This window comes from Phalacrocorax carbo, chromosome 16, assembly GCF_963921805.1.
Source record: "Phalacrocorax carbo chromosome 16, bPhaCar2.1, whole genome shotgun sequence".
Taxonomy (NCBI): Eukaryota; Metazoa; Chordata; class Aves; order Suliformes; family Phalacrocoracidae; genus Phalacrocorax; species Phalacrocorax carbo.
Window position 1 is genome coordinate 14051598 of NC_087528.1, and position 24135 is coordinate 14075732.

General features: G+C 43.2%; 1 protein-coding gene across 1 annotated transcript; it reads left to right on the forward strand.

The window, feature by feature from the left end:
* Window positions 1–2694: 2694 nt before the first annotated feature.
* LOC104045605 (myosin heavy chain, skeletal muscle, adult-like) lies at window positions 2695–23658 on the forward strand. The gene is made up of 40 exons (XM_064467249.1): window positions 2695–2719; window positions 2916–2963; window positions 4498–4741; window positions 4828–4971; window positions 5065–5221; window positions 5555–5582; window positions 5681–5795; window positions 5881–5973; window positions 7264–7327; window positions 7493–7591; window positions 7694–7797; window positions 7875–8013; window positions 9196–9314; window positions 9412–9561; window positions 10271–10441; window positions 11209–11518; window positions 11616–11701; window positions 12209–12296; window positions 12394–12511; window positions 12686–12809; window positions 12894–13030; window positions 13121–13376; window positions 14303–14545; window positions 14653–14829; window positions 14915–15060; window positions 15149–15239; window positions 15329–15718; window positions 15950–16076; window positions 16179–16297; window positions 16507–16703; window positions 17088–17271; window positions 17358–17523; window positions 17696–17820; window positions 18017–18325; window positions 21266–21469; window positions 21827–21952; window positions 22048–22218; window positions 22305–22409; window positions 22553–22648; window positions 23238–23658. Exons 3-40 carry the CDS (start codon window positions 4535–4537, stop codon window positions 23391–23393), a joined length of 5841 nt encoding a protein of 1946 aa, XP_064323319.1. The 5' UTR covers window positions 2695–2719; window positions 2916–2963; window positions 4498–4534; the 3' UTR covers window positions 23394–23658.
* The last annotated feature ends 477 nt before the right edge of the window (window positions 23659–24135 follow it).

Below are 24135 nucleotides of genomic sequence, written 5' to 3' on the forward strand. Positions count from 1 at the left end.
ATACTGGAGGAAGAAAAATGGGACATGAGCCAGCAATGTGCACTTGCAGCTCAGAAAGCTAACCACAACTTGGGCTGCATCAAGAGTGGCCAGCAGATTAAGGGAGGTGATTCTCCCCCTCTGCTCTGCTTAAGTGAAGCCCCACGTGAATAGTCCCTTCAGCTCTGGGGTCCCCAGCACAGGAAAGGCATGGACCTGTTAGAGTGGATCCAGAGGAGGGCCACAAAAATTATCTGAGTGCCTTTCCATAAAGAAAGGCTGAGAGAGTTGGGGCTGTTCAGCCTGGAGATGAGAAAGGTTCAAGGGCACCTTCTTGAGGCCTTTCAATATTTAAAGGGGGCTTATAAGAAAGACAGAGAAAGATATTTTATCACTGCCTGTAGTGACAGGACAAAAAGTGATGGCTTTAAACTGAAAGAGGGTATATTTTGAATATATAAGGAAGAAATATTTTACAATGAGGGTGGAACAAGTTTCCCCGATAAGTTACAGGTGTCCTACCATGAAAGCATTCAAGGTCAGGTTGGATGGGACTTTGAGCAACTAATCTAGTGAAAGATGTCCTTGCCCACAGCAGGGGTGTTAGAATAGATGATCTTTGAAGGTCCCTTCCAATGCAAGACATTCAGTCATTCTACTTAATACTTAACCTGTTGCTGCCACAGGATGCTGCCTTTACAGTTCAGCTATTAGAGCTTACCTTGGAATGGGACACCAGAGCTCCCTCCCCAACCTGATGGGAGAAAACCCTCATCTGGTATGTCCTGGTAGAGGTCTCAGCCACCCCCACTCCTCCCACGGCCTTCTTAACCCCATGCTGTGATCTGCCAAGGCCCTCCTGTCCCTTCTTCAGCCATGACCAATAATCCACTGGGCTGCTGGACACCACATAGCACCCCAGAACCTCAGTTTGGAACAGGTTTGGGTTCCGGGCTGGGGCCCAGACACCCAAAATGTGGGTTCTGCAATGTCAGAGCCCTTCTTGGAGCAAACTCTTAATGCACATGGCAGTGCCAGATGCTGTACGTTAGGCTGGATCCCATGCACAGTTTTTCTAACCTTGTCCCTGTGTCCCTGACCTCTTTCAATAACTTAAATGTCAATGACTAGGAGAAGAGTGTGTTTAGATCTGACAGCATTTAAAGCAGCTCAAGTGCCGTGTCCCCAAAACTGGATCAGTCACTCTCCAGGACTTCCAGCAAATTCCCCTTTCTCAGACTATCAGGACTACCCACCACCTCTAGTGCTCTGATTTAGGCAGTAACTTATTGATAGCTTTTGTTGCAGGAACTGTATGAATGTGTAAATGTGCAAGATATTAGGTTCTGGGAGTTGTGGATAGGGAAGGGCAAAGGTGCCTTTGCTTTGTTCCCAACTGGTGAATTTGAAAGTGGGAACATGCATATGGGAGACAGGCTTTATCTGATACTGTGGTTTATGTTAGAGGAATTGGAAATAATTGCTGTGTATTGATGGGTAAACTGAGGACTGCAAGTCTTTTTACCTAGGTTGTCTTCTGGATGTGTGAGTTGAGCTTTGGGATGGTGGAAGGGCACTGGAATTCTGCAGGAGCAGAAATTTCTGCAGGAATGGAAAAAATCTACGTTGATAGATAGACTCTCACTACCTGTAACTACTTGTTGAAAAGGGGTATGAACATTTAAATGGCATAGATTTCTACAGGCCCAAATCTTTACCTCAGCAATTTGCTTTATTTATGCTACGGATTGACAGGTCAGACTTGGAAAAAAGGCATAAGAAAGAACTGAGGTCCTTTCCTATATTGCCAATATGGGTACTTTCTGTTGAATTAAAACATTGTCAAGAAAAGAAAGGAACATCTGTTGTTCAGCTGCACTGACCTACACAGCAGAAATCACAGCATACCTTATGACATCTCCCTTAGCACAAATTCATGCACAGGCTTACAACAACACTTCTTGAAGAATCTGCCGCTTTTTTTGCAAAGTGTACAGATGAGCATGTGTGCACAGGTGTATGTATGCTCTTCTTCATACCTCAGAACTGACCTCACATCTCTCTGCAACTCCGTAGTTCAGCTAGACCCTAGCCTCCAACTGCTGTGACAAAATCTTTGTCTTTTGGCTAGACATCTTGCCACATCTGTAATTATCAGGCACAAGCACTATTGCACTAAAGGACCCAGATTGCTGCTCTAATTTCAGAATTTTACCAACACGGTCACCAAATGCTTTAGTAATACTTGCTTCCCCCTTAGCAGCCTGCTTAAAGTATTGCTCTTAGGCATTTCTCATAAGCTTCACACCATCACATGGTGAAGAAAAATGTTGTCAGCCCCATTGTACAGCTGGGATGGCTGCAGCACTGACATACCAAGCAATCCACTCTGGGTCATACAGTGAGTCGGTGGGAAAGCCAGCAATAGAATCCATAAGTCCTGTATCCAAGTTCTCCAAGTGCCTTGACTAGTCCAGATTCCCTCCTTAACACCCTTGTCAAATTATTTATAGGAGATGTATTCATATAGTCAGTAAGACATCAAAATTTTCTAATTATATCTAGTCATGTCAAATGACAATTATGCCCTTAGTTCAGTTTGCCAGACAATGCTTTGCCAAAGAAGGTTTGCCAAAAATGTTTTGACCGAAGAAAGAGTAGGCATCTGTAGCATCTGCAGACTAGATTGTATAAAATGTCCCTGCGACCAGTCTGCCCTGGCTCCACGGAAAGCTTCAAGGTAAGTGAATGGGGTCCGCAGGCTTGCAGGAAGGGGATGTTACATGCCACAACATTCCTGCTGCCTCCCGAGCTCATTTCCAGGAGGGGACCGAATTTCTCAGCTCAGGCTTTAAATCTGCTTTCAAGGCACCTGCACATTTTCACTGTGGATTTCTGTGCAGCATAAGTAGGGAGTTGCCATTTCTGTTTTACAGCACTGAGCAGCTGCCAGCCTGCAAGCCCCCTGTCTGGAATCACAAGAGGTAAGAATCTTATTTATTAACTCTTGGAGGGCAGAGAAGGATCCTTTTGGGTGGGATTTCTGTGCGGCTGAGTGAACAGCCATTGTTTCACCCTATGCTTTCAGACCCAGTGTGATTACAGTAGAAGGTGGTGGGGTGCCCAAGGCTGCTAAGGTTTTCAAATGAATCATAGAATCACAGAACAGCCCAGGCTGGAAGGGACCTCAAGAGATCATCTGGTCCAATCTTTAAGTGGCTGTGCTTGAAGTCTCTGTCCACTGATGGCAGACCAGAAAATCCCGATGGGAACATTCTTAACTTCTCTTAACTGACTTAACAGGGAGTAAGGCATGCTGGCTTCCCATCTTTGCTGTCACAGAAGTAGAACTGGATGAGTAGAGTAGGAAAAAACACAAGATGTAACGTTTTGTCTCAGAGCATGTGAATTAACATAATATTTTGTCAAAAAATTGCCATGAATTCACTACAGAAGTAAAAGTAGGAAGAGCTGTAATATGAGCAACCAAGCTCTGACTGTCATATCTGTGAAACACAATGTTTGTTACCCTTACTGCTCTGCCTGTTCTCTACCTCACAAAAAATGGAAGCTGCAGCCCTCCTCCTCTGTAAGCCACCACCTGTTCCTTCAGGGGAAAATAAAGAATTAGTTACTCTCTCATTTTAGTACAAATATAACACAATATTAAAGGTTATGTAAATATTAGGTACCTTTCTCTATACAGGATATAAATTAAAAAATGTTTTCCTAAGACACCCACTGATTTTTTCTAGAAAAGAAATGAGAAAAAGTAATTTTTCAGGAAAATTAATCTGGACTCTAAAAATCATTATTTTTCTAAATTCCTGAGTTGAGTTTTAAATCTTTGCATTTAGCTTTTTTTTTCCTGTGAATTTTTTTTTTTTTTTTTAAAGCAAAAGAAGATAATATAATTGAGCTATGTCAGTGTGTTCTGGAATAACATTACTCTTCTTTTGACAGGCTTCATAGCCATTTATGCCTGGATTCAAGGACTCACTGAAATTAGCAAGTAATTGTATTATTAATACAATGATACAGATCTTTTAGAGACTGAAACTGAGCCATTAAGGTGCCTGAGTTCTCCGTATGTCACTCAAGACAGTGGTGTACAAGCCTTCTGAGCTTTCTGAATTAGTACCACTTGGGAAGAAACTGTATTAAATCAATTTCAAGTGAATTTTAACAGTGCCTAAGGAGGTGAAAGGAATTTTGAGATTATTAATGCCACAGTACAGTGCTTAAATACTTGACTACTGAGTGACGATGCAATATTTCAAATGTGATTTCAGCAGTGAAATCAGCAGTAAAATCAGTAGACCCTAAGCCAAATGATGTCCCAAAATATACCTTTCCCATCTTCTATAAATGTTGAATCACAGCAATGCAAAAATATACAATTACTTCCAAAACTGCTATGGATATTTTTAATATAGAATCTTTCTTTTCCCATCTTTTTTTCTACTAAAAAGTGCTTACTTTTTGGCACACTTGAGCAATATATCTGCTCTTTCACAGTGATCTCTGCTGACGAGCCACTCCATAAAGCGCAGCCATGGCCTCTGCAGACTCTGAGATGGCTGTTTTTGGGGCGGCAGCTCCTTACCTCCGAAAGTCAGAAAAGGAGAGAATTGAGGCCCAGAACAAGCCTTTTGATGCCAAGACTTCAGTCTTTGTGGTGCATCCTAAGGAATCCTTTGTGAAAGGGACAATCCAGAGCAAAGAATCAGGGAAGGTCACTGTCAAGACCGAAGGTGGAGAAGTGAGTAAGGAACAAGTCTGAAGGTTACCATTTGATTCTCACACTCAGCTCTTAGTTGACTTACATGCATCTCGTTCCTCTGATAGACCCTGACAGTGAAGGATGATCAAATCTTCTCCATGAACCCTCCCAAGTATGATAAAATCGAGGACATGGCCATGATGACCCACCTCCACGAACCCGCTGTGCTGTACAACCTCAAAGAGCGTTATGCAGCCTGGATGATCTACGTAAGTAGCAGCAGCAGCCTTCCTTTGTGTAGCTGGGAGGAACTGCTCTGCCAGGCTACGTGGAAGCCAACGTGGTGTCTCCCTTCCTCGCAGACCTACTCGGGTCTCTTCTGTGTCACTGTCAACCCCTACAAGTGGCTGCCGGTGTACAACCCGGAGGTGGTGTTGGCCTACCGAGGCAAGAAGCGCCAGGAGGCCCCTCCACACATCTTCTCCATCTCTGACAACGCCTACCAGTTCATGCTGACTGGTGAGTGGCTCCATCTGCCTCAGAAGGGTTGTACCATGAAATTCTCAGCAGGGATGTTCTGACTCAGCAATATCAGGAGACTTTTTCAAATCTTTCTTGGTTCTGATGCATACATAGTGTTGTGTGTTTTACTATGTTCACATCATTGTTTCTACTATTTTAAATGAAAAAGACCCTTGCATTCAGTGAGCTGTAGGGTTTTTTTTGTTTGGTTAGGTTTTTTAAGTCAAGCTGACAGTATGGAAATGAAAATATTACACTTCCCTGACTTGGTTTCCTTCTTTCTGTGTTGTTCTTTGAATTTTAAGTACTGTATTTCTGCCTCTTTCACAGATCGCGAGAACCAGTCGATCCTGATCACGTACGTACACTCCCTGCTCGGGTCCCTGAGGGGCTGCCGGGTGCCAGGGGACCTCCTGCCTGACCACACGCTCTCTGCTTCTCTCTTTGCTTTGGCAGCGGAGAATCCGGTGCAGGGAAGACTGTGAACACAAAGCGTGTCATCCAGTACTTTGCAACAATTGCAGCAAGTGGGGACAAGAAGAAGGAGGAGCAGCAGTCAGGGAAAATGCAGGTGAGTCAGGAAGAACAGACTGACCACTTGTGATGCAATTGCCATGTCAGCTAAATGCTGTAACTGAATAATTGTCATCCCGCAGGGAACGCTTGAGGATCAAATCATCAGCGCCAACCCACTGCTGGAGGCCTTTGGAAACGCCAAGACCGTGAGGAACGACAACTCCTCACGCTTTGTAAGTTGTGTAACCAAGTGATTCCTGAAAAATAGTAAACAGTAGCGTATGGCAGTTATTCTTTTCTGTTGTTCAGCCGTTTTCAAGAGTAACACTGAATTTTCTTATCAAGAATTTACTATTCATCCTAAAGGTAATTCTCCAGATTCAAAAACACAGTAAGTTCATGCATAAAAGTAAGTGTTTTGCATTAAGATACAAATTAAAATAACAGGTCACATCCTCTTTCTCTGATAATGTATTGCACTTTTAAACAATAGGGTTTTTTACTTATATTTCTGTTTGCAGAGAGACAGAATGAAAGGAAGAAAGGGAGGGAGATTAGGAAAGATAGGAAAGAAATAAAGAGAGAAATGAAGAGAGAAAGAGGGAAAGAGAGAAAGAGAAAAAGAAAGAGAGAAAGAGAGAAAGAAAGAAAGAGAGAAAGAGAGAAAGAAAGAGAGAAAGAGAGAAAGAGAGAAAGAAAGAGAGAAAGAAAGAAAGAAAGAAAGAAAGAAAGAAAGAAAGAAAGAAAGAAAGAAAGAAAGAAAGAAAGAAAGAAAGAAAGAAAGAAAGAAAGAAAGAAAGAAAGAAAGAAAGAAAGAAAGAAAGAAAGAAAGAAAGAAAGAAAGAAAGAAAGAAAGAAAGAAAGAAAGAAAGAAAGAAAGAAAGAAAGAAAGAAAGAAAGAAAGAAAGAAAGAAAGAAAGAAAGAAAGAAAGAAAGAAAGAAAGAAAGAAAGAAAGAAAGAAAGAAAGAAAGAAAGAAAGAAAGAAAGAAAGAAAGAAAGAAAGAAAGAAAGAAAGAAAGAAAGAAAGAAAGAAAGAGAGAAAGAGAGAAAGAGAGAAAGAGAGAAAGAGAGAAAGAGAGAAAGAAAGGCAGTGTGGGGAGAGAGAGATTCTACTTGAATAATATTCTTCCTTTATTTAAAATTTAATTAATCAGAAAGTGAAACGGCTTATTTGATAGCAAGACGGATTTAAGCAGCTGAACTCATTAAATGGCTATTTCCATATCACTAAGATGACTGCGCTGTATGCAGGATTTTGTTAGAAGAGTTTGACTAAGGAAATCCACCCATCCCTTCCCATTTGTATATTCAGCATACATAAATTAGACAGTTGTGCCACAGTTGATTATCTCATGGCCAAAAAATGTGAAAGATAACTTTACGTTACTGGTGGTAACATGGCTGATTCTTAAAAACATGTCTCTAAGTAAAAATCTTGTGCCCAGTGGAGTAAATGACAAATCTTTTCATTTCAGATATATTTTTGCTATGCAGATCTTAAGATACTTTTATTCCTTTAAAGGGCAAATTCATCAGAATTCACTTTGGTGCCACAGGAAAACTAGCCTCTGCCGATATTGAAACGTGTAAGACACTTTTCTGTACTGTTCGCAATCCATCCTGTCACCCATCTATCCATACAACACCTTTTCACCTACCATCTCCCCTTCCTTCCTTGTTTTTCTTCCTATCTTCTACTTACTTTCTTCTTTTGCTGTTTCTTCTTCTTTACAACTAAATTTTCCCTTTAGATCTGCTGGAGAAGTCCAGAGTCACTTTCCAGCTCAAAGCAGAGAGAAGCTACCACATATTTTATCAGATCATGTCCAACAAGAAGCCAGAGCTAATAGGTAGGAGGAATTATTACCCTGGAGGAAGATCGCTGAACATCAGCTAATGCTATTACTTGCTTGACTACACTAAGCCCACGTGTCCCCTCTTCTTGCTTTCAGACATGCTTCTCATCACCACCAACCCATATGACTATCACTTTGTGAGTCAAGGTGAGATCACGGTTCCCAGCATTAATGACCAGGAGGAGCTGATGGCTACAGATGTAAGTAACAATTTAAAAAGTTGTACCTATCTTCATGTCTCCCAGGCAAAGCTTTTATTTTACGGTTTACATTGCAGAGCGCCATTGACATCCTGGGCTTCACGGCTGATGAAAAGACAGCCATCTACAAGCTGACAGGGGCTGTCATGCACTACGGGAACCTGAAGTTCAAGCAGAAGCAACGAGAGGAGCAGGCAGAGCCCGATGGCACAGAAGGTATTAGCAAAGTCTGTGGCTGACCTGTTAGAAATAGCAATAATAATTCAGTATTTGGAAGATGGAGAAAAAGAACAGTGGAAATGGGTAAAAAAGTGTTCGGGTGGACCTAGTATATAGGCATGAAACTGCCATCCAACATATAAGCTTTTTTCAATTAATATTTAATCTTTATTTGAAGTATAATTTGCTTATGTGTCCATAATTCTTTCCTGGGCTACCACAGTTCTGGATAGCACAGCCTGCTCAGTGAGTTTATATTAAAGACCCACTGAGAAGAGAACGATTTTTCAGAAAATATATTTCTGTTGCTTTTTGAAAGAAAATAGATGCATTGAATTCAGTGTTATAACTTCTTCACAAATCACAGGTTATTTAGGACTTTTGCCCAGGTAAAAAGGAACTTTCCTTAAATTTCTTTCTTCTCCTTTGGAGATTCAAATCCATAACTGTCACTAGTATTATTTGAATATCAGTCTAAGTGAAGCATAGGTACACTATACTAGGGAAGAATTTACTTAGATTTCTACTTCTCAGCTGACTACTTAATCACTAAATGTTATATAAAGCATACAAGATTTAAAATTACTAAGCCATGTCTACTTCTTCCAAAGAATGCCCTCAGATGGCCAGGTTCAAGACTGAATTTTCTGGTTTTGATCTTGAATGAATGAATATGCCTGCCTCTCTGATACGGCTATACCAATAAGTCTCCAGAAATTACCACTTCCTAATTGTTATCTCTAATTTTGGAACGCATTCCGCTTTAGGATTATAGCTGCTGCCAGAGAATACAGGTAGCCCAAGTATCTAAGTGTATGTTTTGGATTACACTCAGGTGGCCAACCTGATAACAGTTCGGGGTTTTGTTGGCTGGCTTATAGATACCAATTGGCTCTGGACTGAAATTATGAATTTCAGCTCTCAGGAGGAATTTTTAATAAATACATTGTTTCTAGATGCTTCTGTGTAGATTTTTAAAGACACAAATAACATTTAGGTGTACTGCTCTGAAAAGCTTTCAGAACAAAGATGATTTTTGTTTTAATGGCTCTCATGCATTCTCTGAGATCTAGTAAGCAGAGTTTGATCACAAGGACATTCAATATTGCAGTTGCTTGACACAAAATGTTTCATGTCTTGTTAGTCTTAATTTTTCTGTCTCCCCGCCTTTCTACTTAGTTGCTGACAAGGCTGCCTACCTGATGGGTCTGAATTCAGCAGACCTGCTCAAGGCCTTGTGCTACCCCCGAGTCAAGGTTGGGAATGAATATGTGACCAAGGGTCAAACTGTGCAGCAGGTAACAACCAGCTGGTGACTGGGAACCTCTGGCTTGTATCACTTACTAGTTGCTCCAGATATTGTTTTTCCTTCTGCTGCATTCTTCTTTATTTTAGGTGAACAATTCAGTGGGTGCCCTGGCAAAGGCTGTCTATGAGAAGATGTTCCTGTGGATGGTTGTTCGCATCAACCAGCAGCTGGATACGAAGCAGCCCAGACAGTACTTCATTGGTGTCCTGGACATTGCTGGCTTTGAGATCTTTGATGTAAGGATTGCAGGTTTGAGAAATGCTTTTGCAGGGGAGATTGCTACATCAGAGAACTTCCGAGTAATATTCTTCTGAAGGTTTAACATGCTAGTCATTTGCAATTTTCTGGAAAAAAAACCCTTCATTTTCTTTTGTGGGACAGAGCAAAATCATCAGCTTCATCAGTACAAGAACAGAGTTATGGTTTTCATGTAGAAGTAGCAAAAACAATTTAATATGTTGTAGCATTTTAACAATTTAAGCTCAATGTTAATTATTTAAAAGACCCCAATATAATTGCAATAATTTTATCTAAGAACTTTTAGAGCAGAACTATGATTTGGAGACCCATTGGCAAACATATAACAGATTAAAAACATGTAAACTGTTTAAAGGACCAAGGAATGAATAGATAAGTGTTTTATCAGATGTAGTAAGTGTTTAAAAACTGGAAGTCAGGGCATACAGTAGTCTTTTTGGCTGAACAAAAAAAATGTCAAGGTACTTTATGAGTTTTAGGAGATTCATTAGGTATATCTGCTCTGGAATAAATTTCAATATGAAGGTATTTCTTTGCAGAGCTGTATATAGGTCCTGCTACAATGCAGTCCTGATAATACAGTCGTGTTTTACCTGGGGAGATTTAGAAAGGGTTGAGAACAATCAAGAACAGTGCATGTTGACAATGGGTCATTGTTGTTTGTTTGTTTGTTTTTTCACTGGGAAGTTCAACAGCCTGGAGCAGCTGTGCATCAACTTCACCAATGAGAAGCTGCAACAGTTCTTCAACCACCACATGTTCGTGCTGGAGCAGGAGGAGTACAAGAAGGAAGGAATTGAGTGGACATTCATTGACTTTGGGATGGACCTGGCTGCCTGCATTGAGCTCATTGAGAAGGTAAATTTTTAATGCAAAATATCTTGTGATTTCAAGAACTCATTATTTTAAACGAAAATGGTTAAATGTTATTAAAAAAAAAAAAAAAGAAAAAGGTCTCTTCTATGGTTAGTTTCATGCATTCAGTTTTAGTTGTTGATCTCTTGGTCTGTATTATTTTTTATTATGCATTAGAAATGTTACAAAGCCCACAGATAACTATGGAAGTCATTCGTCACATGCCTTCTGTGTCTGAAAGTTATCTCTGCTTGCTTGGTTAAAGGATATTTTTCCAAAAACAACTCCCAAATAAAATAATAATATTTACTTAAGGTTCTGGAATAAAGTTATCTGGACAAAACATTTTTTTCTAGATGGTTCATGGTGAAGTATGTACAGCCCAATACAGTCAGTGCCTGACCTCTGAGTGCAAGAAACCGAAAGAGATTTCTTGTAGTTCCTTATAATTTAGGGAGTTGATTAGAAATACAAAACTGAAGTGAATAAACAATGGACATTTTCATGAAATATATTTTTAAATATAATATTTCTCCTCCTGATTTTTTTAACATGGGTTTTGGCATTTAAAAAATTACTGAATCACTGTGCCAAAGTGTGAGTCAAGCAGATGAACCTTATAAACTCACTTTTTAGAAAGAAATTTTCTTCATGGCAAGGGTATTGCCTAGTTTCTCATCTTCCTGTCTTTTACTATATTCCCTTTAAGACCAAGTTGTGATGATGTTATTCTACAGGCATTCTCTCTTCTTTATTATACTATCTTCCAGCCCATGGGCATCTTCTCCATCCTGGAAGAGGAGTGCATGTTCCCCAAGGCAACTGACACCTCTTTCAAGAACAAGCTCTACGACCAGCATCTGGGCAAGTCCAGCAACTTCCAGAAGCCCAAGCCTGCCAAAGGCAAGGCTGAGGCCCACTTCTCCCTGGTGCACTATGCTGGCACGGTGGACTACAACATCACTGGCTGGCTTGAGAAGAACAAGGATCCCTTGAATGAAACTGTCATTGGGTTGTACCAGAAATCCTCTGTGAAGACACTGGCTTTACTCTTTGCCTCCTATGGTGGAGCAGAAGCAGGTCAGTTTTCTAAAATTCTTTTTGTTTTCCCAACTTTATGATATATAATGATGCAACAAAAAAGATAATATTAAAAAAAATCTTTTTGTTTTTGAAGAGGCTAGTGGTGGTGGTGCTGGTGGAGGCAAGAAGGGTGGTAAAAAGAAGGGTTCTTCTTTCCAGACTGTCTCAGCTCTTTTCCGGGTAAAGTATGAATTTCATTATCTGTAAAGTGACGTACATAGTTTGAAATCTGAGCTGTCTAATCTGTTCTTCTCATGACCTTGTTTTTAAGATGAAACAATAATAAATATGAAGTGAGCAGAAGTTATTCACTGCCTTTTCCTGGTAATAATCTATTCACATTTGGGATTTGTTTCAAGCAGTCTTCAGTTGAGCCCCTGTATCTCTTTTAAAAGGTCACTCACATTATTTGTGAAAAACGTTTTTCAGAATCCAGGATAAAATATAAATATTAATCCTATAAAGTTTCTGTTAGAACTTTTATACAGTACGTGTATACACTAAGGTGTAAAATTTTAAACTTTCTTTTAATGAGAACACTTCAGTATATAGAAGGTTTGATTAAATCTAAATTTTGAATTTGAAAGCTTCTTCCTTGTAAGTTTCATTATATTAGTCCCTTTGCATCTAGATACAGAGTACACAAGTATTTTTTTCTAATCTAAGCTGCTATACATGCTCCCACAGGAGAACTTAAACAAGCTGATGACCAATCTACGCAGCACTCACCCCCATTTTGTCCGTTGCATCATCCCAAATGAAACAAAAACACCTGGTAAGACGCTCAAGCAGAAAAGAAAGAAAACTTCCTCTGATACAGCCATTCCTCTCCGCACTGGAAACTGGTATTTGATTATGCTCTGAATTGCTAGGTGCCATGGAGCATGAACTGGTTCTTCACCAGCTGCGGTGCAACGGTGTGCTGGAAGGCATCAGAATTTGCAGGAAAGGTTTCCCCAGCAGAGTTCTCTATGCTGACTTCAAACAGAGGTAAGAGCACTGCGCTTCTCGGCATCACTGAAAACAATGTTGGTTCATTCATACAGACCCATACGTGCTGGACTCTGTTGTCAAAAATAGCTATAAATGAGCTGGTGGGTTTCAGTAGCTCGTGTGTGTTGGTTGGGAAAAACCAGCCTTCTCTTCCTCTTTCTCTCCTCACAGATATAAGGTGCTTAATGCCAGTGCGATCCCAGAGGGACAGTTCATTGATAGCAAGAAGGCTTCTGAGAAGCTCCTTGGGTCCATCGATGTGGACCACACCCAGTACAAATTTGGCCACACCAAGGTACAAACCCTCCCTGACTCTCTCACTGTGTGCCTGTGCTTTGCTCTACCTGACTGTGACCTGCTACAACATTCCTTTCTCAAGGTGTTCTTCAAAGCTGGGCTGCTGGGACTCCTGGAGGAGATGAGGGATGAGAAGCTGGCACAGCTCATCACCCGCACACAGGCCAGGTGCAGGGGCTTCCTGATGAGAGTGGAGTACCAGAGAATGGTGGAGAGGAGGTAGGCATTTCTTCAAATTAGGTTCACCGTATTTGGCTTATTGTGTCATCATGGTCTAAATATTTACTATTAATTTGACTTACCTTTCAGAGAGTCCATTTTCTGCATCCAGTACAACATTCGTGCATTCATGAACGTGAAGCACTGGCCCTGGATGAAGCTGTTCTTCAAGATCAAGCCCTTGCTGAAGAGTGCAGAATCTGAGAAGGAGATGGCCAACATGAAGGAAGAATTTGAAAAAACCAAGGAAGAACTTGCAAAGTCTGAGGCAAAGAGGAAAGAGCTGGAGGAGAAAATGGTGAAACTGGTGCAGGAAAAAAATGATCTGCAGCTCCAAGTGCAGGCTGTGAGTAATATTTTATATTTTTTTTTAGAGGGGAACTGAGTAAATAAGATCTAACTGTTCTTTCATACTGCAGAACTCTCAAATTGCACACTAAATGTCCTTAAAAAATATTTTAATCTGAATACCATGTAAATAAAGGGGAAATTCAGGCCATGTTCTTTCCCCACGCAGACTCACTATTACAAAGTAGAGTTTAAGCTAAAGAATGACTTTTTAGTCTTAATGCCTACATATATATAGCTCTATGTGAGTTCATGTCATAAAGTCTCATTATAGTCACTGTAGTGTATTTAGGAGATTGGTGGCAGTGATTCAGCTGACCAACTATTCTGCCTTAATTCAGTTATTGGAATGAAGAGCCTAGTGCCATTTCTTATGGCACAGCTACTGCTTCCAGAAGACATAGATGCCCATTATGCTATGACATAAGCTTTGCGTGTTTGTCTCCAATGCCATTTGGCCTCTTGGAAACTTAGGTAGCACTCTTGAGCTGAAGTGTCCATTTCAGGTCAAGATCAATCTTGTTCCAGTGTCCACTGACTATGTTTGCTGGGTATAAAATTACAAATGGGAGCCTCAACTATTCTCTCAGTGGTGGAATTATTTACATGTCTCAATACTTCCACATAAATTTGAATATGGTACATTATAAAATGCATTCACTTTCTAAAGAAGTAAAGGGAAACATCAATTAAATCCAAGTAGTCCACTGACACACCTGAAGTAAACAAGGTGAAAAGAAATGGAGCTAGACACAGTATCTGATGACAAAAAAAAAAAATAGAGAAATCATAAAAATTCTTCTAAATTTATAATTTGTAATGTAATTGCACAGTAAACTTTTCCTCAAAAGTAATCTCAAAGGTCTTAGTGATACACATCTATCACTTGAGCATTAAATAACATTTCCTTTATTTTATCACCAGGAAGCTGATGCTTTGGCTGATGCTGAGGAAAGATGTGACCAGCTCATCAAAACCAAAATCCAGCTGGAAGCCAAAATTAAGGAGGTGACTGAAAGAGCCGAGGATGAGGAGGAAATTAATGCTGAGCTGACAGCCAAGAAGAGGAAACTGGAGGATGAATGTTCAGAGCTGAAGAAAGATATTGATGACCTTGAGTTAACGCTGGCCAAGGTTGAGAAGGAAAAACATGCCACTGAAAACAAGGTATAAAGCACAACCTGTCCCTCTCACTCCAAAAAAAAGAGCACTGTGCTGTTACAGGTCTTCTGTATCTACTTCCTTTCTTTACACTTGCTGCCTTCTCCTCAAAGGTGAAAAACCTCACAGAGGAGATGGCAGCCCTGGACGAGACCATTGCCAAGCTGACAAAAGAGAAGAAAGCCCTCCAAGAGGCCCATCAGCAGACACTGGATGACCTGCAGGCAGAAGAGGACAAAGTCAATACGCTGACCAAAGCTAAGACCAAGCTGGAGCAGCAAGTGGACGATGTAAGCACGCAGGCATAGAGCAAGGACAGGACAGGTATGGAGTGAGACGTGGCTGGCAGAGCACCGATGGTCTTGTTCTGTTTAGCTGGAGGGGTCCCTGGAGCAAGAGAAGAAACTGCGCATGGACCTTGAGAGAGCCAAGAGGAAACTCGAAGGAGACCTGAAGCTGGCCCATGACAGCATAATGGACTTGGAAAATGATAAGCAGCAGCTGGACGAGAAACTGAAGAAGTGAGTGTGTCTGTGGGGCACCTCAGTGCTGGGCTGGGGCGCTTGGGTGGTTTTGTTCAGGCACTAACATGGCTTTCTTTGCCCAAAGGAAAGACTTTGAAATCAGCCAGATCCAGAGCAAAATTGAGGATGAGCAAGCCCTGGGCATGCAATTACAGAAGAAGATCAAGGAGCTGCAGGCAAGTCTGTGTCCCTTCCCCTCTCTCACCCAGTCTCGGCTCAGGTAGGAGGAGGGCCTGGGTGCAAAGGGTCCCTAAATGTTCCCCAGGCTCGTATTGAGGAACTGGAGGAGGAAATTGAGGCAGAGCGAACCTCTCGGGCAAAAGCAGAGAAGCATCGGGCTGACCTCTCGAGGGAGCTAGAGGAGATCAGCGAGCGCTTGGAGGAAGCAGGAGGGGCTACGGCAGCTCAGGTTGAGATGAACAAGAAGCGTGAGGCAGAATTTCAGAAGATGCGCCGCGACCTCGAAGAGGCCACGCTGCAGCACGAAGCGACGGCTGCCGCCCTGCGGAAGAAGCATGCGGACAGCACCGCTGAGCTTGGGGAGCAGATCGACAACCTGCAACGGGTGAAGCAGAAGCTGGAGAAGGAGAAGAGTGAGCTGAAGATGGAGATTGACGACTTGGCCAGCAACATGGAGTCCGTCTCTAAAGCCAAGGTACTGAAAAATATATTGAAAACAACTTAAAAATAATTAATGTTGAAACACATCTTTTAAAATATGGTCAGGTTACAATATAACTCTCTATGTCTATATGGAACTGTATTTCTAACCTTCTGAAACCAATGAGCAACATAGCTTGCACGTGTTCAAATTTTTCTAGTGAGGATCATGGTGTTCAGAATAAGGGTGTGCCCAGACACTGATCTTTCTCTGTAATTTCCACAGGCAAATTTGGAGAAGATGTGCCGCACACTGGAAGACCAGCTGAGTGAGATTAAGACAAAAGAAGAAGAGCACCAACGCATGATCAATGACCTCAATGCTCAGAGAGCTCGTCTCCAGACAGAATCAGGTGTGAGAGACTCCTCTGTGCCGTGGAATGGGAGAGCATCCTATACCAGTTTGTTTGGTTCATGAATGCAATGAATATATATCCTGTCTATATGTTGCCTAGGTGAATATTCGCGCCAGGTAGAGGAGAAAGATGCTCTGATTTCTCAGCTGTCAAGAGGCAAGCAGGCTTTCACCCAACAGATTGAGGAACTCAAGAGGCACTTAGAGGAAGAGATAAAGGTGATGACTTTTCCTACAGCTGGCCAGTGAAAACGCTCTTAACCTCATGATTAATGCAGTTAGTGGATTTTTTACTCCAGGCTTACTTCTGCCTTCACTGCAAACAGCTACTCCCTTCCAGTGGTCATGTTTGCAGTGTTATATTAATCCATTGGAAGAGATTTCCCAGGATATTACCATTCCTTGTCCCAATACCACTCTCTACCCAGGCCAAGAACGCCCTGGCCCACGCCTTGCAGTCTGCTCGCCACGACTGTGACTTGCTCCGGGAACAGTATGAGGAGGAGCAGGAAGCCAAGGGGGAGCTGCAGCGCGCCCTGTCCAAGGCCAACAGCGAAGTGGCCCAGTGGAGAACCAAATACGAGACAGACGCTATTCAGCGCACGGAGGAGCTGGAGGAGGCCAAGTGCGTGAGGAATAAGGGGAAGGCTGGCAGAAATCAATAAGGGATATCTGAAGAGACCACTGAGATACTGAGATGTGAAAGCCTAGTAGTGGGTTGAGGAGGAGTTATATGAAACAGGAATATGTACTATTAGGGGTGTGGTTTTTGAAAAACGCAAAGAAATTGCATGTCAAAAAATGCAGGAGAAAGGCCATGTGTGGTGTGGGCAGTCAGATAGCTAGGCCCTGGGGAAAGAAAAAGGGAAGAAAACTGACTGACTGAGATAGGTTCTGCACCATGTGCATGGGGACCAATTACTACCAAGGGCCTCAGCCCTGTGCTGAAAATGAATAAACTATGTCCATTTCAGTCCTCATGTTATGAGCTCTTCTAACCACCTCCCAGGAAGAAGCTGGCACAGCGCCTGCAGGATGCAGAGGAACACGTTGAAGCTGTGAATGCCAAATGTGCCTCCCTGGAAAAGACAAAGCAGAGGCTGCAGAATGAAGTGGAGGACTTGATGATTGATGTGGAGCGATCGAACGCTGCCTGCGCAGCTCTGGATAAGAAGCAGAAGAACTTTGACAAGGTCTGTTGGGCTCCAGATGTGGGGTTCCTGGGCAGAGCATCCCCTCCTGATTGCCACATCCATACCGAGGTCCTCTTTCTCTTCAGATCCTGGCAGAATGGAAGCAGAAGTATGAGGAAACGCAGGCTGAGCTGGAAGCCTCCCAGAAGGAGTCTCGCTCTCTCAGCACGGAGCTCTTTAAGATGAAGAATGCCTATGAGGAGTCCTTGGACCACCTGGAAACGCTGAAGCGTGAGAACAAGAACTTGCAGCGTAAGTCCCTGGCCCTCTGCTGCTGGCAGGGCTTTCCCACGATCCACCACTACCCACCGCTCCACAGGGGCCTGTGCCTCCAGCTCTGCACAGATGCCTGTCACCGTGGTGTGGCAGGGCCCTTCCCATTCTGCTCTGGGCCTGACCGTGCCGTGGGTCTTTGTTTGCACAGAGGAGATTTCCGACCTCACGGAGCAGATTGCGGAGGGAGGAAAGGCGATTCATGAGCTGGAGAAAGTCAAGAAGCAGATCGAGCAGGAGAAGTCTGAAATCCAGGCTGCCTTGGAGGAAGCTGAGGTACATGCCTGTAATCGTTGATTTCCAGAGGAACTGAGGAGCAGTGTGAGAAATAAAACTTAGGGCTGTGAAGAAAAGTCAAGGCCTCATTTTCCACAGCAAAACAGTCCCATTTTTCTGTGTAGGAGGTAGTTTGGAAGAGAACGGCCGTAGGAAAGAAATCCCTTCCTTGACACAATGTTTTTCTCTTATTCAGGCCTCCCTAGAGCATGAAGAGGGGAAGATCCTGCGCCTCCAGCTTGAGCTCAACCAGGTGAAGTCTGAGATTGACAGGAAGATAGCAGAGAAGGATGAGGAGATCGACCAGCTGAAGAGAAACCACCTCAGAATTGTGGAGTCCATGCAGAGCACCCTGGACGCTGAGATCAGGAGCAGGAATGAAGCCTTGCGGCTGAAGAAGAAGATGGAGGGAGACCTGAATGAAATGGAGATCCAGCTGAGCCACGCCAACCGCCAGGCTGCAGAGGCACAAAAGAACCTGAGAAACACACAGGGAGTGCTCAAGGTATGTTAGGTTAAGGATGTAAACACAGGTGGCTTGCTTTTCTAATATGGAATCATTGACTCATAGAATGGTTTGGTTTGGAAGGGACTCAAAACTCTGTCCAACCTGACCTTGGACACTTCCAATGATGGGGCATCCACAATGCCCTGTCACTTGAGACCTAGGAGGACAGATCAGCACCTCCCTCTTCACGTCCTCTCCTCAGGAGGCTGTAGAGAGCAATGAGGTTTCCCCTCAGCATGCCTCTCTCCAAAAAAGACAAACCTCGTGTCTCAGCTGTTCCTCAGAGGATATAGCTCCTAGCCCTTTCACCAGCTTTGTTGGCCTCCTCTAGGTGCATTCAGGTACCTTAACATCCTTCTTAAACTGTGAGGCCTGGAACTGCACAGAATACTCAAGGTGAAGCCACACAAAAGCTTAATACAACAGGAATTCAGCTCCAGCTGTGCCATAGCTTTCCTGATCCAATCTCTACACATCCAGGCAGCATCCCTATATTCTTCCCAGGATACACGTCTTTGGTTCCACTGCCTATGCATTTTTTTCTTACACATTAGTTGGACCCGGAGGTCCTTACTCAGCTATGCTGTTCTCCTGCCTTCTTTGCCTAATTGATTACACATGGGAATGGAGAGCTCTTGCACTGTAAGAAAAATGTTAAAGAGCTGCAAACTCTTTTCTTCTTCTTTATCCCTGGGGTCCCAACCAGTAATTCCTTAAAGAACTGAAATTCCACTCTCCTAAAATTCAGGGCCTTGACCTTGTGCTTCATCTGGCCTGTATACCTCAACATTCTGAATGCCACCAGGGCATGATCACTGCAGCCCAGGCTGCTACCAATCTTGACATTTCTAACTAGTTCATTTGTGTTGGTAAGCAACAGGTCCAGTAATGCTTCTCCTCCAGTTGGTCTGTCTATCCCCTGGATGAAGATATTATCCTTGATTCAGTCCAGGATTCTCCTGGACTGCTTACAGCTTGCTATGCTGCTTTTCCAGCAGATGTCAGGGTGATTGAAGTCCCCAGCAGGATCAGAGCCTGCACTGTTATACTTTCCATAGCTGAAGTAAAAATACTTTGCCAACAGGCTCCCCTCGGTCAGGTGGCCTCTAATACACACCAGCCATGATGTTTCCTTTGTTGGTTTAGCCTCTAAATTTTACTCATAAACTCTCAACGTGGGCCATCACTGTTTTTCAAAGACAACTTCGTGCAATCAATCCATTTTTTACATAGAGGGCAACCTGCTCACCTCTCCTTCCTTGTCTGTCCCCTCTGAACAGTTTATAGCTCCTGACTGCAGCACTCCAGTCATGTGATTCATCCCACCAAGTTTTGGTGACAATGATTAGATCCTAGCTTTCTAGCTGCACAGTGGCTTCCAACTGGTCTTGTTTGTTACCCATGCAACGTGCATTGCTATAGAGACACTTCAGTTGGGCTATCAACCATATCTCCTTTTTAGAGGAAAAAACCCTAATTCCTGTGGAGCATTTAATAGATGTTCCCCTGTTGCTTCATAACCCAACAGCAGCCCCAGGCTCTTATCTGTTACTCAAAACTCCATTCCCTTCCCGTTCTAAGTGTAAAAATCATAGAATCATAGAGTCGTCAAGGTTGGAAAAGACCTCTAGGATAATCAAGTCCAACCATCAACCCAACACTACCATGCTTCCTAAACCATGCCCTGAAGAGACACATCTACATCTTTTTTGAAAACCTCCAGGGACGGTGACTCCCCCACCTCTCTGGGCAGCCTGTTCCAATGTCTGGCCACTCCTTCAGTGAAGAAATTTTTCCTAATATCCAATCTAAAACTCCCCTGACGCAGCTTGAAGCCATTTCCTTTTGTTCTATCCCAAGTTACTACTTGGGAGAAGAGGCCACCACCCACCTCACTACAGCCTCCTTTCAGGTAGTTGTAGAGAGTGATAAGGTCTCCCCTCAGCCTCTTCTTTTCCAGACTAATCTGTAGTTTTAAGCTCTGGTCAGCTTGTTGGCAAAGACCCTCTTGCCCCACTTAGTCAGGTGAATCCTATCAGCTCTCAACAGACCGAGATTCTCAAAGGTAGATCCATGATCACAGAAACCAAAACCTTGAATATGGCACCAGCTAGATAACCAGGCATTCACCTGTTCAATTTTCCTCCTACTTCTTGGACACCTTCCTTTGACTGGGAGGATAAAGGAGAACATCACATGTGTTCCAGATCTTTTTAACGTTTCCCCAAGGAACATACAGTTTCTTCTGATGGTTATAAATTGCCTTGTTGTAATATCATTAAAGCCTACATAGAATAGTAGGAGCAGATGATAATCTGAAAGGTTCACTGGGTTTGGCAGCCTCTCATTGACATCACAAATGCAAGTTTCTTGTAGGCAGCAAACCTCTGGAGAAATTGTCTGGATGGTAAATGGGTGTTTTGGTGCCTTTCTGTGAGGGATCTCAAATTACTAATATGTGCTTTTCTGGTGGTTCTGGTTCTAATGCAAGTGGATGGTTAGACCAACTTTACATGGTTGATTTTCCTGGATCCTGTCAGTTACTCATGTGGTCTTGATTTTTCAACCTCAGAACACTGTGTCTGTTATATAGGGGCACTTAGGATGGTAGAAGGTTCCTTATTCTGCCACAAGAAGAGACAAAGGTCTAGTTTGCTACATCTTCTAAGCTACCAGTGTCAGCTGGAGTTCAGGCACAGCCTTAAATTTGGGCAGGGCTGTCACTCAGCCTGGGACAGCAGAAAATACCATGTATCAATCTCCTACTCGCATTCTTAGATACTATGCATATACTGACATACTAATTCTGCATATAAATATATAATATATCTATAAACATATATATAAAATACAACCATAATAATTATTACACTGGTGGTAATTTACATTGTGCAACAGTGTGTGAAGCCTTAGAATTTATCTTCTCTCTCTTACCAGGATACCCAGATACACTTGGATGATGCTCTCAGGTCACAGGAGGACCTGAAGGAGCAGGTGGCCATGGTGGAGCGCAGGGCAAACCTGTTGCAGGCTGAAATTGAGGAGCTACGGGCGGCCCTGGAGCAGACGGAGCGGTCAAGGAAAGTGGCTGAGCAGGAACTGATGGATGCAAGTGAGAGAGTTCAGCTCCTCCACACTCAGGTTAGATTCATGACATTGAGACTCTCAAAAGCCAGGGGTTTTTTCCCATTCCATATTTTTCATTGGTGCACATTCTTAAAGCATCTCTTGTAATAACATGAACAAGAGTTATTACCCTTGTATGAAGAATTGGATTATAGCTAAATGAGTAGGATGACATTAAGAGTAGTCAGAGATGCTTCTTAAAGCGTAGCACACTCTCCACTATCTAACTGTGTATCACTTGAAAAATGCATCATCTGAAGGACATTGCTAATATTGGATATATAAATTATAACTTTATATTTAAACAGTAAATTTCTAACATAAGTGTTCAGGTTTGGAACTAGCTGGACAATATATTTTGTTGCTCAACAGAACACCAGCTTGATCAACACCAAGAAGAAGCTGGAAACAGACATTGCCCAAATTCAGGGTGAAATGGAGGATACGATCCAGGAAGCCCGCAATGCTGAAGAGAAGGCCAAGAAGGCCATCACAGATGTGAGTCGGGGGCTCCTTTCATCGCTGGTGGTGGATGTATTCTCCCCCAAACCGTCTCCAGCCCCAAAATGGCTTTGACCCTTTGCTCTCCTCAGGCAGCCATGATGGCCGAAGAGCTGAAGAAGGAGCAGGACACCAGCGCCCACCTGGAGAGGATGAAGAAGAACCTGGACCAGACGGTGAAGGACCTGCAGCACCGCCTGGATGAAGCTGAGCAGTTGGCGCTGAAAGGAGGCAAGAAGCAAATCCAGAAGCTGGAGGCCAGAGTGCGTAGGGCTGGTATTCGTGCACGTGCAAGCCTGTCACGTGAGCAGCCAGCGGGGAAGCTCCAAAGATGGGCCTCTCATTGCAGGTGCGGGAGCTGGAAGGGGAGGTTGATGCTGAGCAGAAGCGCAGCGCTGAGGCCGTGAAGGGCGTGCGCAAGTATGAGAGGAGGGTGAAGGAGCTGACCTACCAGGTAAGGCAGGAGGCCTCCTTGGGCTGACCCAGTTTTCTCACAGCAAGACAAATTTTGCACTCACCAGCCCCAAGAGGAGCTGTTGACCTTAAATGGTGGGGGACTAAAAATTCACTCTCTTTCCTGTTTGCCAACGGCTTTAGTCTGAGGAAGACCGCAAGAATATTCTGAGGCTGCAGGATCTGGTGGACAAGCTGCAGATGAAGGTGAAATCCTACAAGAGACAAGCTGAGGAGGCTGTAAGTAACACACTCATTGAGACGAGTAAGAATACCAGGAAAGGAGCATGAAAGAAACTCCCAAGACACAACGGTCTTGGCCATCCTCTTCTCCTGTCATGTCATGACGCCTGGCTGAGTTCTAGGCACCCCGCAGTCAGGGATGAACTGAGGGAAGTTCTGCAGCCTGATTTCTACAGGAGGTCACACTAAACAACCCAGGAGCCGCATGCACTGACTGGAGTGAACTGAAGTTCATGAATCTCTGCTAGTAATCAGCAGCAGAAGGCTTCAGGGGCTTTCTCAACCTACTAAGTCACACTCGTAGCTGGGCAGCAAGTAGTGGGAGGATAATTAGACAAATGACAAATCCAAGGGGCAAAATTGCTTCTCAGGCATGACACAGTACTGGTGAAGGTGGTCACAGTGGGGTCCTGAATAAGAGAGGATGAGGAGGTCTGTGTGAGGCTTATGTGTAAGCAGTGGTGGGTGGGGGCTGGAGATCTGTGCCTTCCCCCAGGGAAGGGCTGCAGCCCGGCGAGGCCCAGGTGCGGGAGGAGTGAAACCCGTGCCCTGGTCTCCTCACCACCGACTCCCTCTCGCCTCACAGGAGGAGCTGTCCAATGTCAACCTCTCCAAGTTCCGCAAGATCCAGCACGAGCTGGAGGAAGCCGAGGAGCGGGCTGACATTGCAGAGTCGCAGGTCAACAAGCTCCGAGCAAAGAGCCGGGAGTTTCATGGCAAGAAGATAGAAGAGGAAGAGTGAGGATGCCATGAGGCAGCAGAGTGACCTGAGGGCTGCACAAAATGTGAACCTCTTGGTCACTTTCTTCTGTAATTAGTCTTTGTAAACATGTCAGTATCTAGAGAATAAAGACCGTAGATTCCTTGGCATAGAAAGCATAAGCAGTACTTTCGGTTGTTACATTTCAATTCTGCAGTTCTTTTTCAAACTAATTTTCAAATTTTCATCAATTTTAATTTTCAAATTAAATATTTTGTTTCACTTCAACCTTTGAATACCAGTAGAACTTTAATTATCCTGTCTCTGCTATTTCTCCACTGTGTTCTATTACATCACTGGGTAGGGAATGATACCAGGAACAGGAGAGGATCAGGACAAATATGGTAGAGGTTCTTTGTCCTGGGGCAGGAAAAATATTTCTGCCTTGGGAATTCCTGTTTCTAAATGGGTGCAGTATACAGAAGCTCTCTTTGCTGGCCCCATCTCACTTTGGCAAGTTGGATTTATAGGCTAGTTGCCACATTAAAAAATATCTGGAGCCCCAAAGACATCTGGATGGCTCTGATTCCTCATGGAGGAACTTTTGTAAGGACTGAGGTCTTGCCCTCCTTGAACAGGCAGGTAAAGATCACCAGCTCTACAATTTGGCTTTTTATTGAGCAAAACTAAAGAGCAGACAGAGCTTTTTTATGGAAGAAATTATTAACAGTCAGTTCAAAAGCAAAACAAATAATGTATTTCAATAAGAGGACACTGCAGTTCC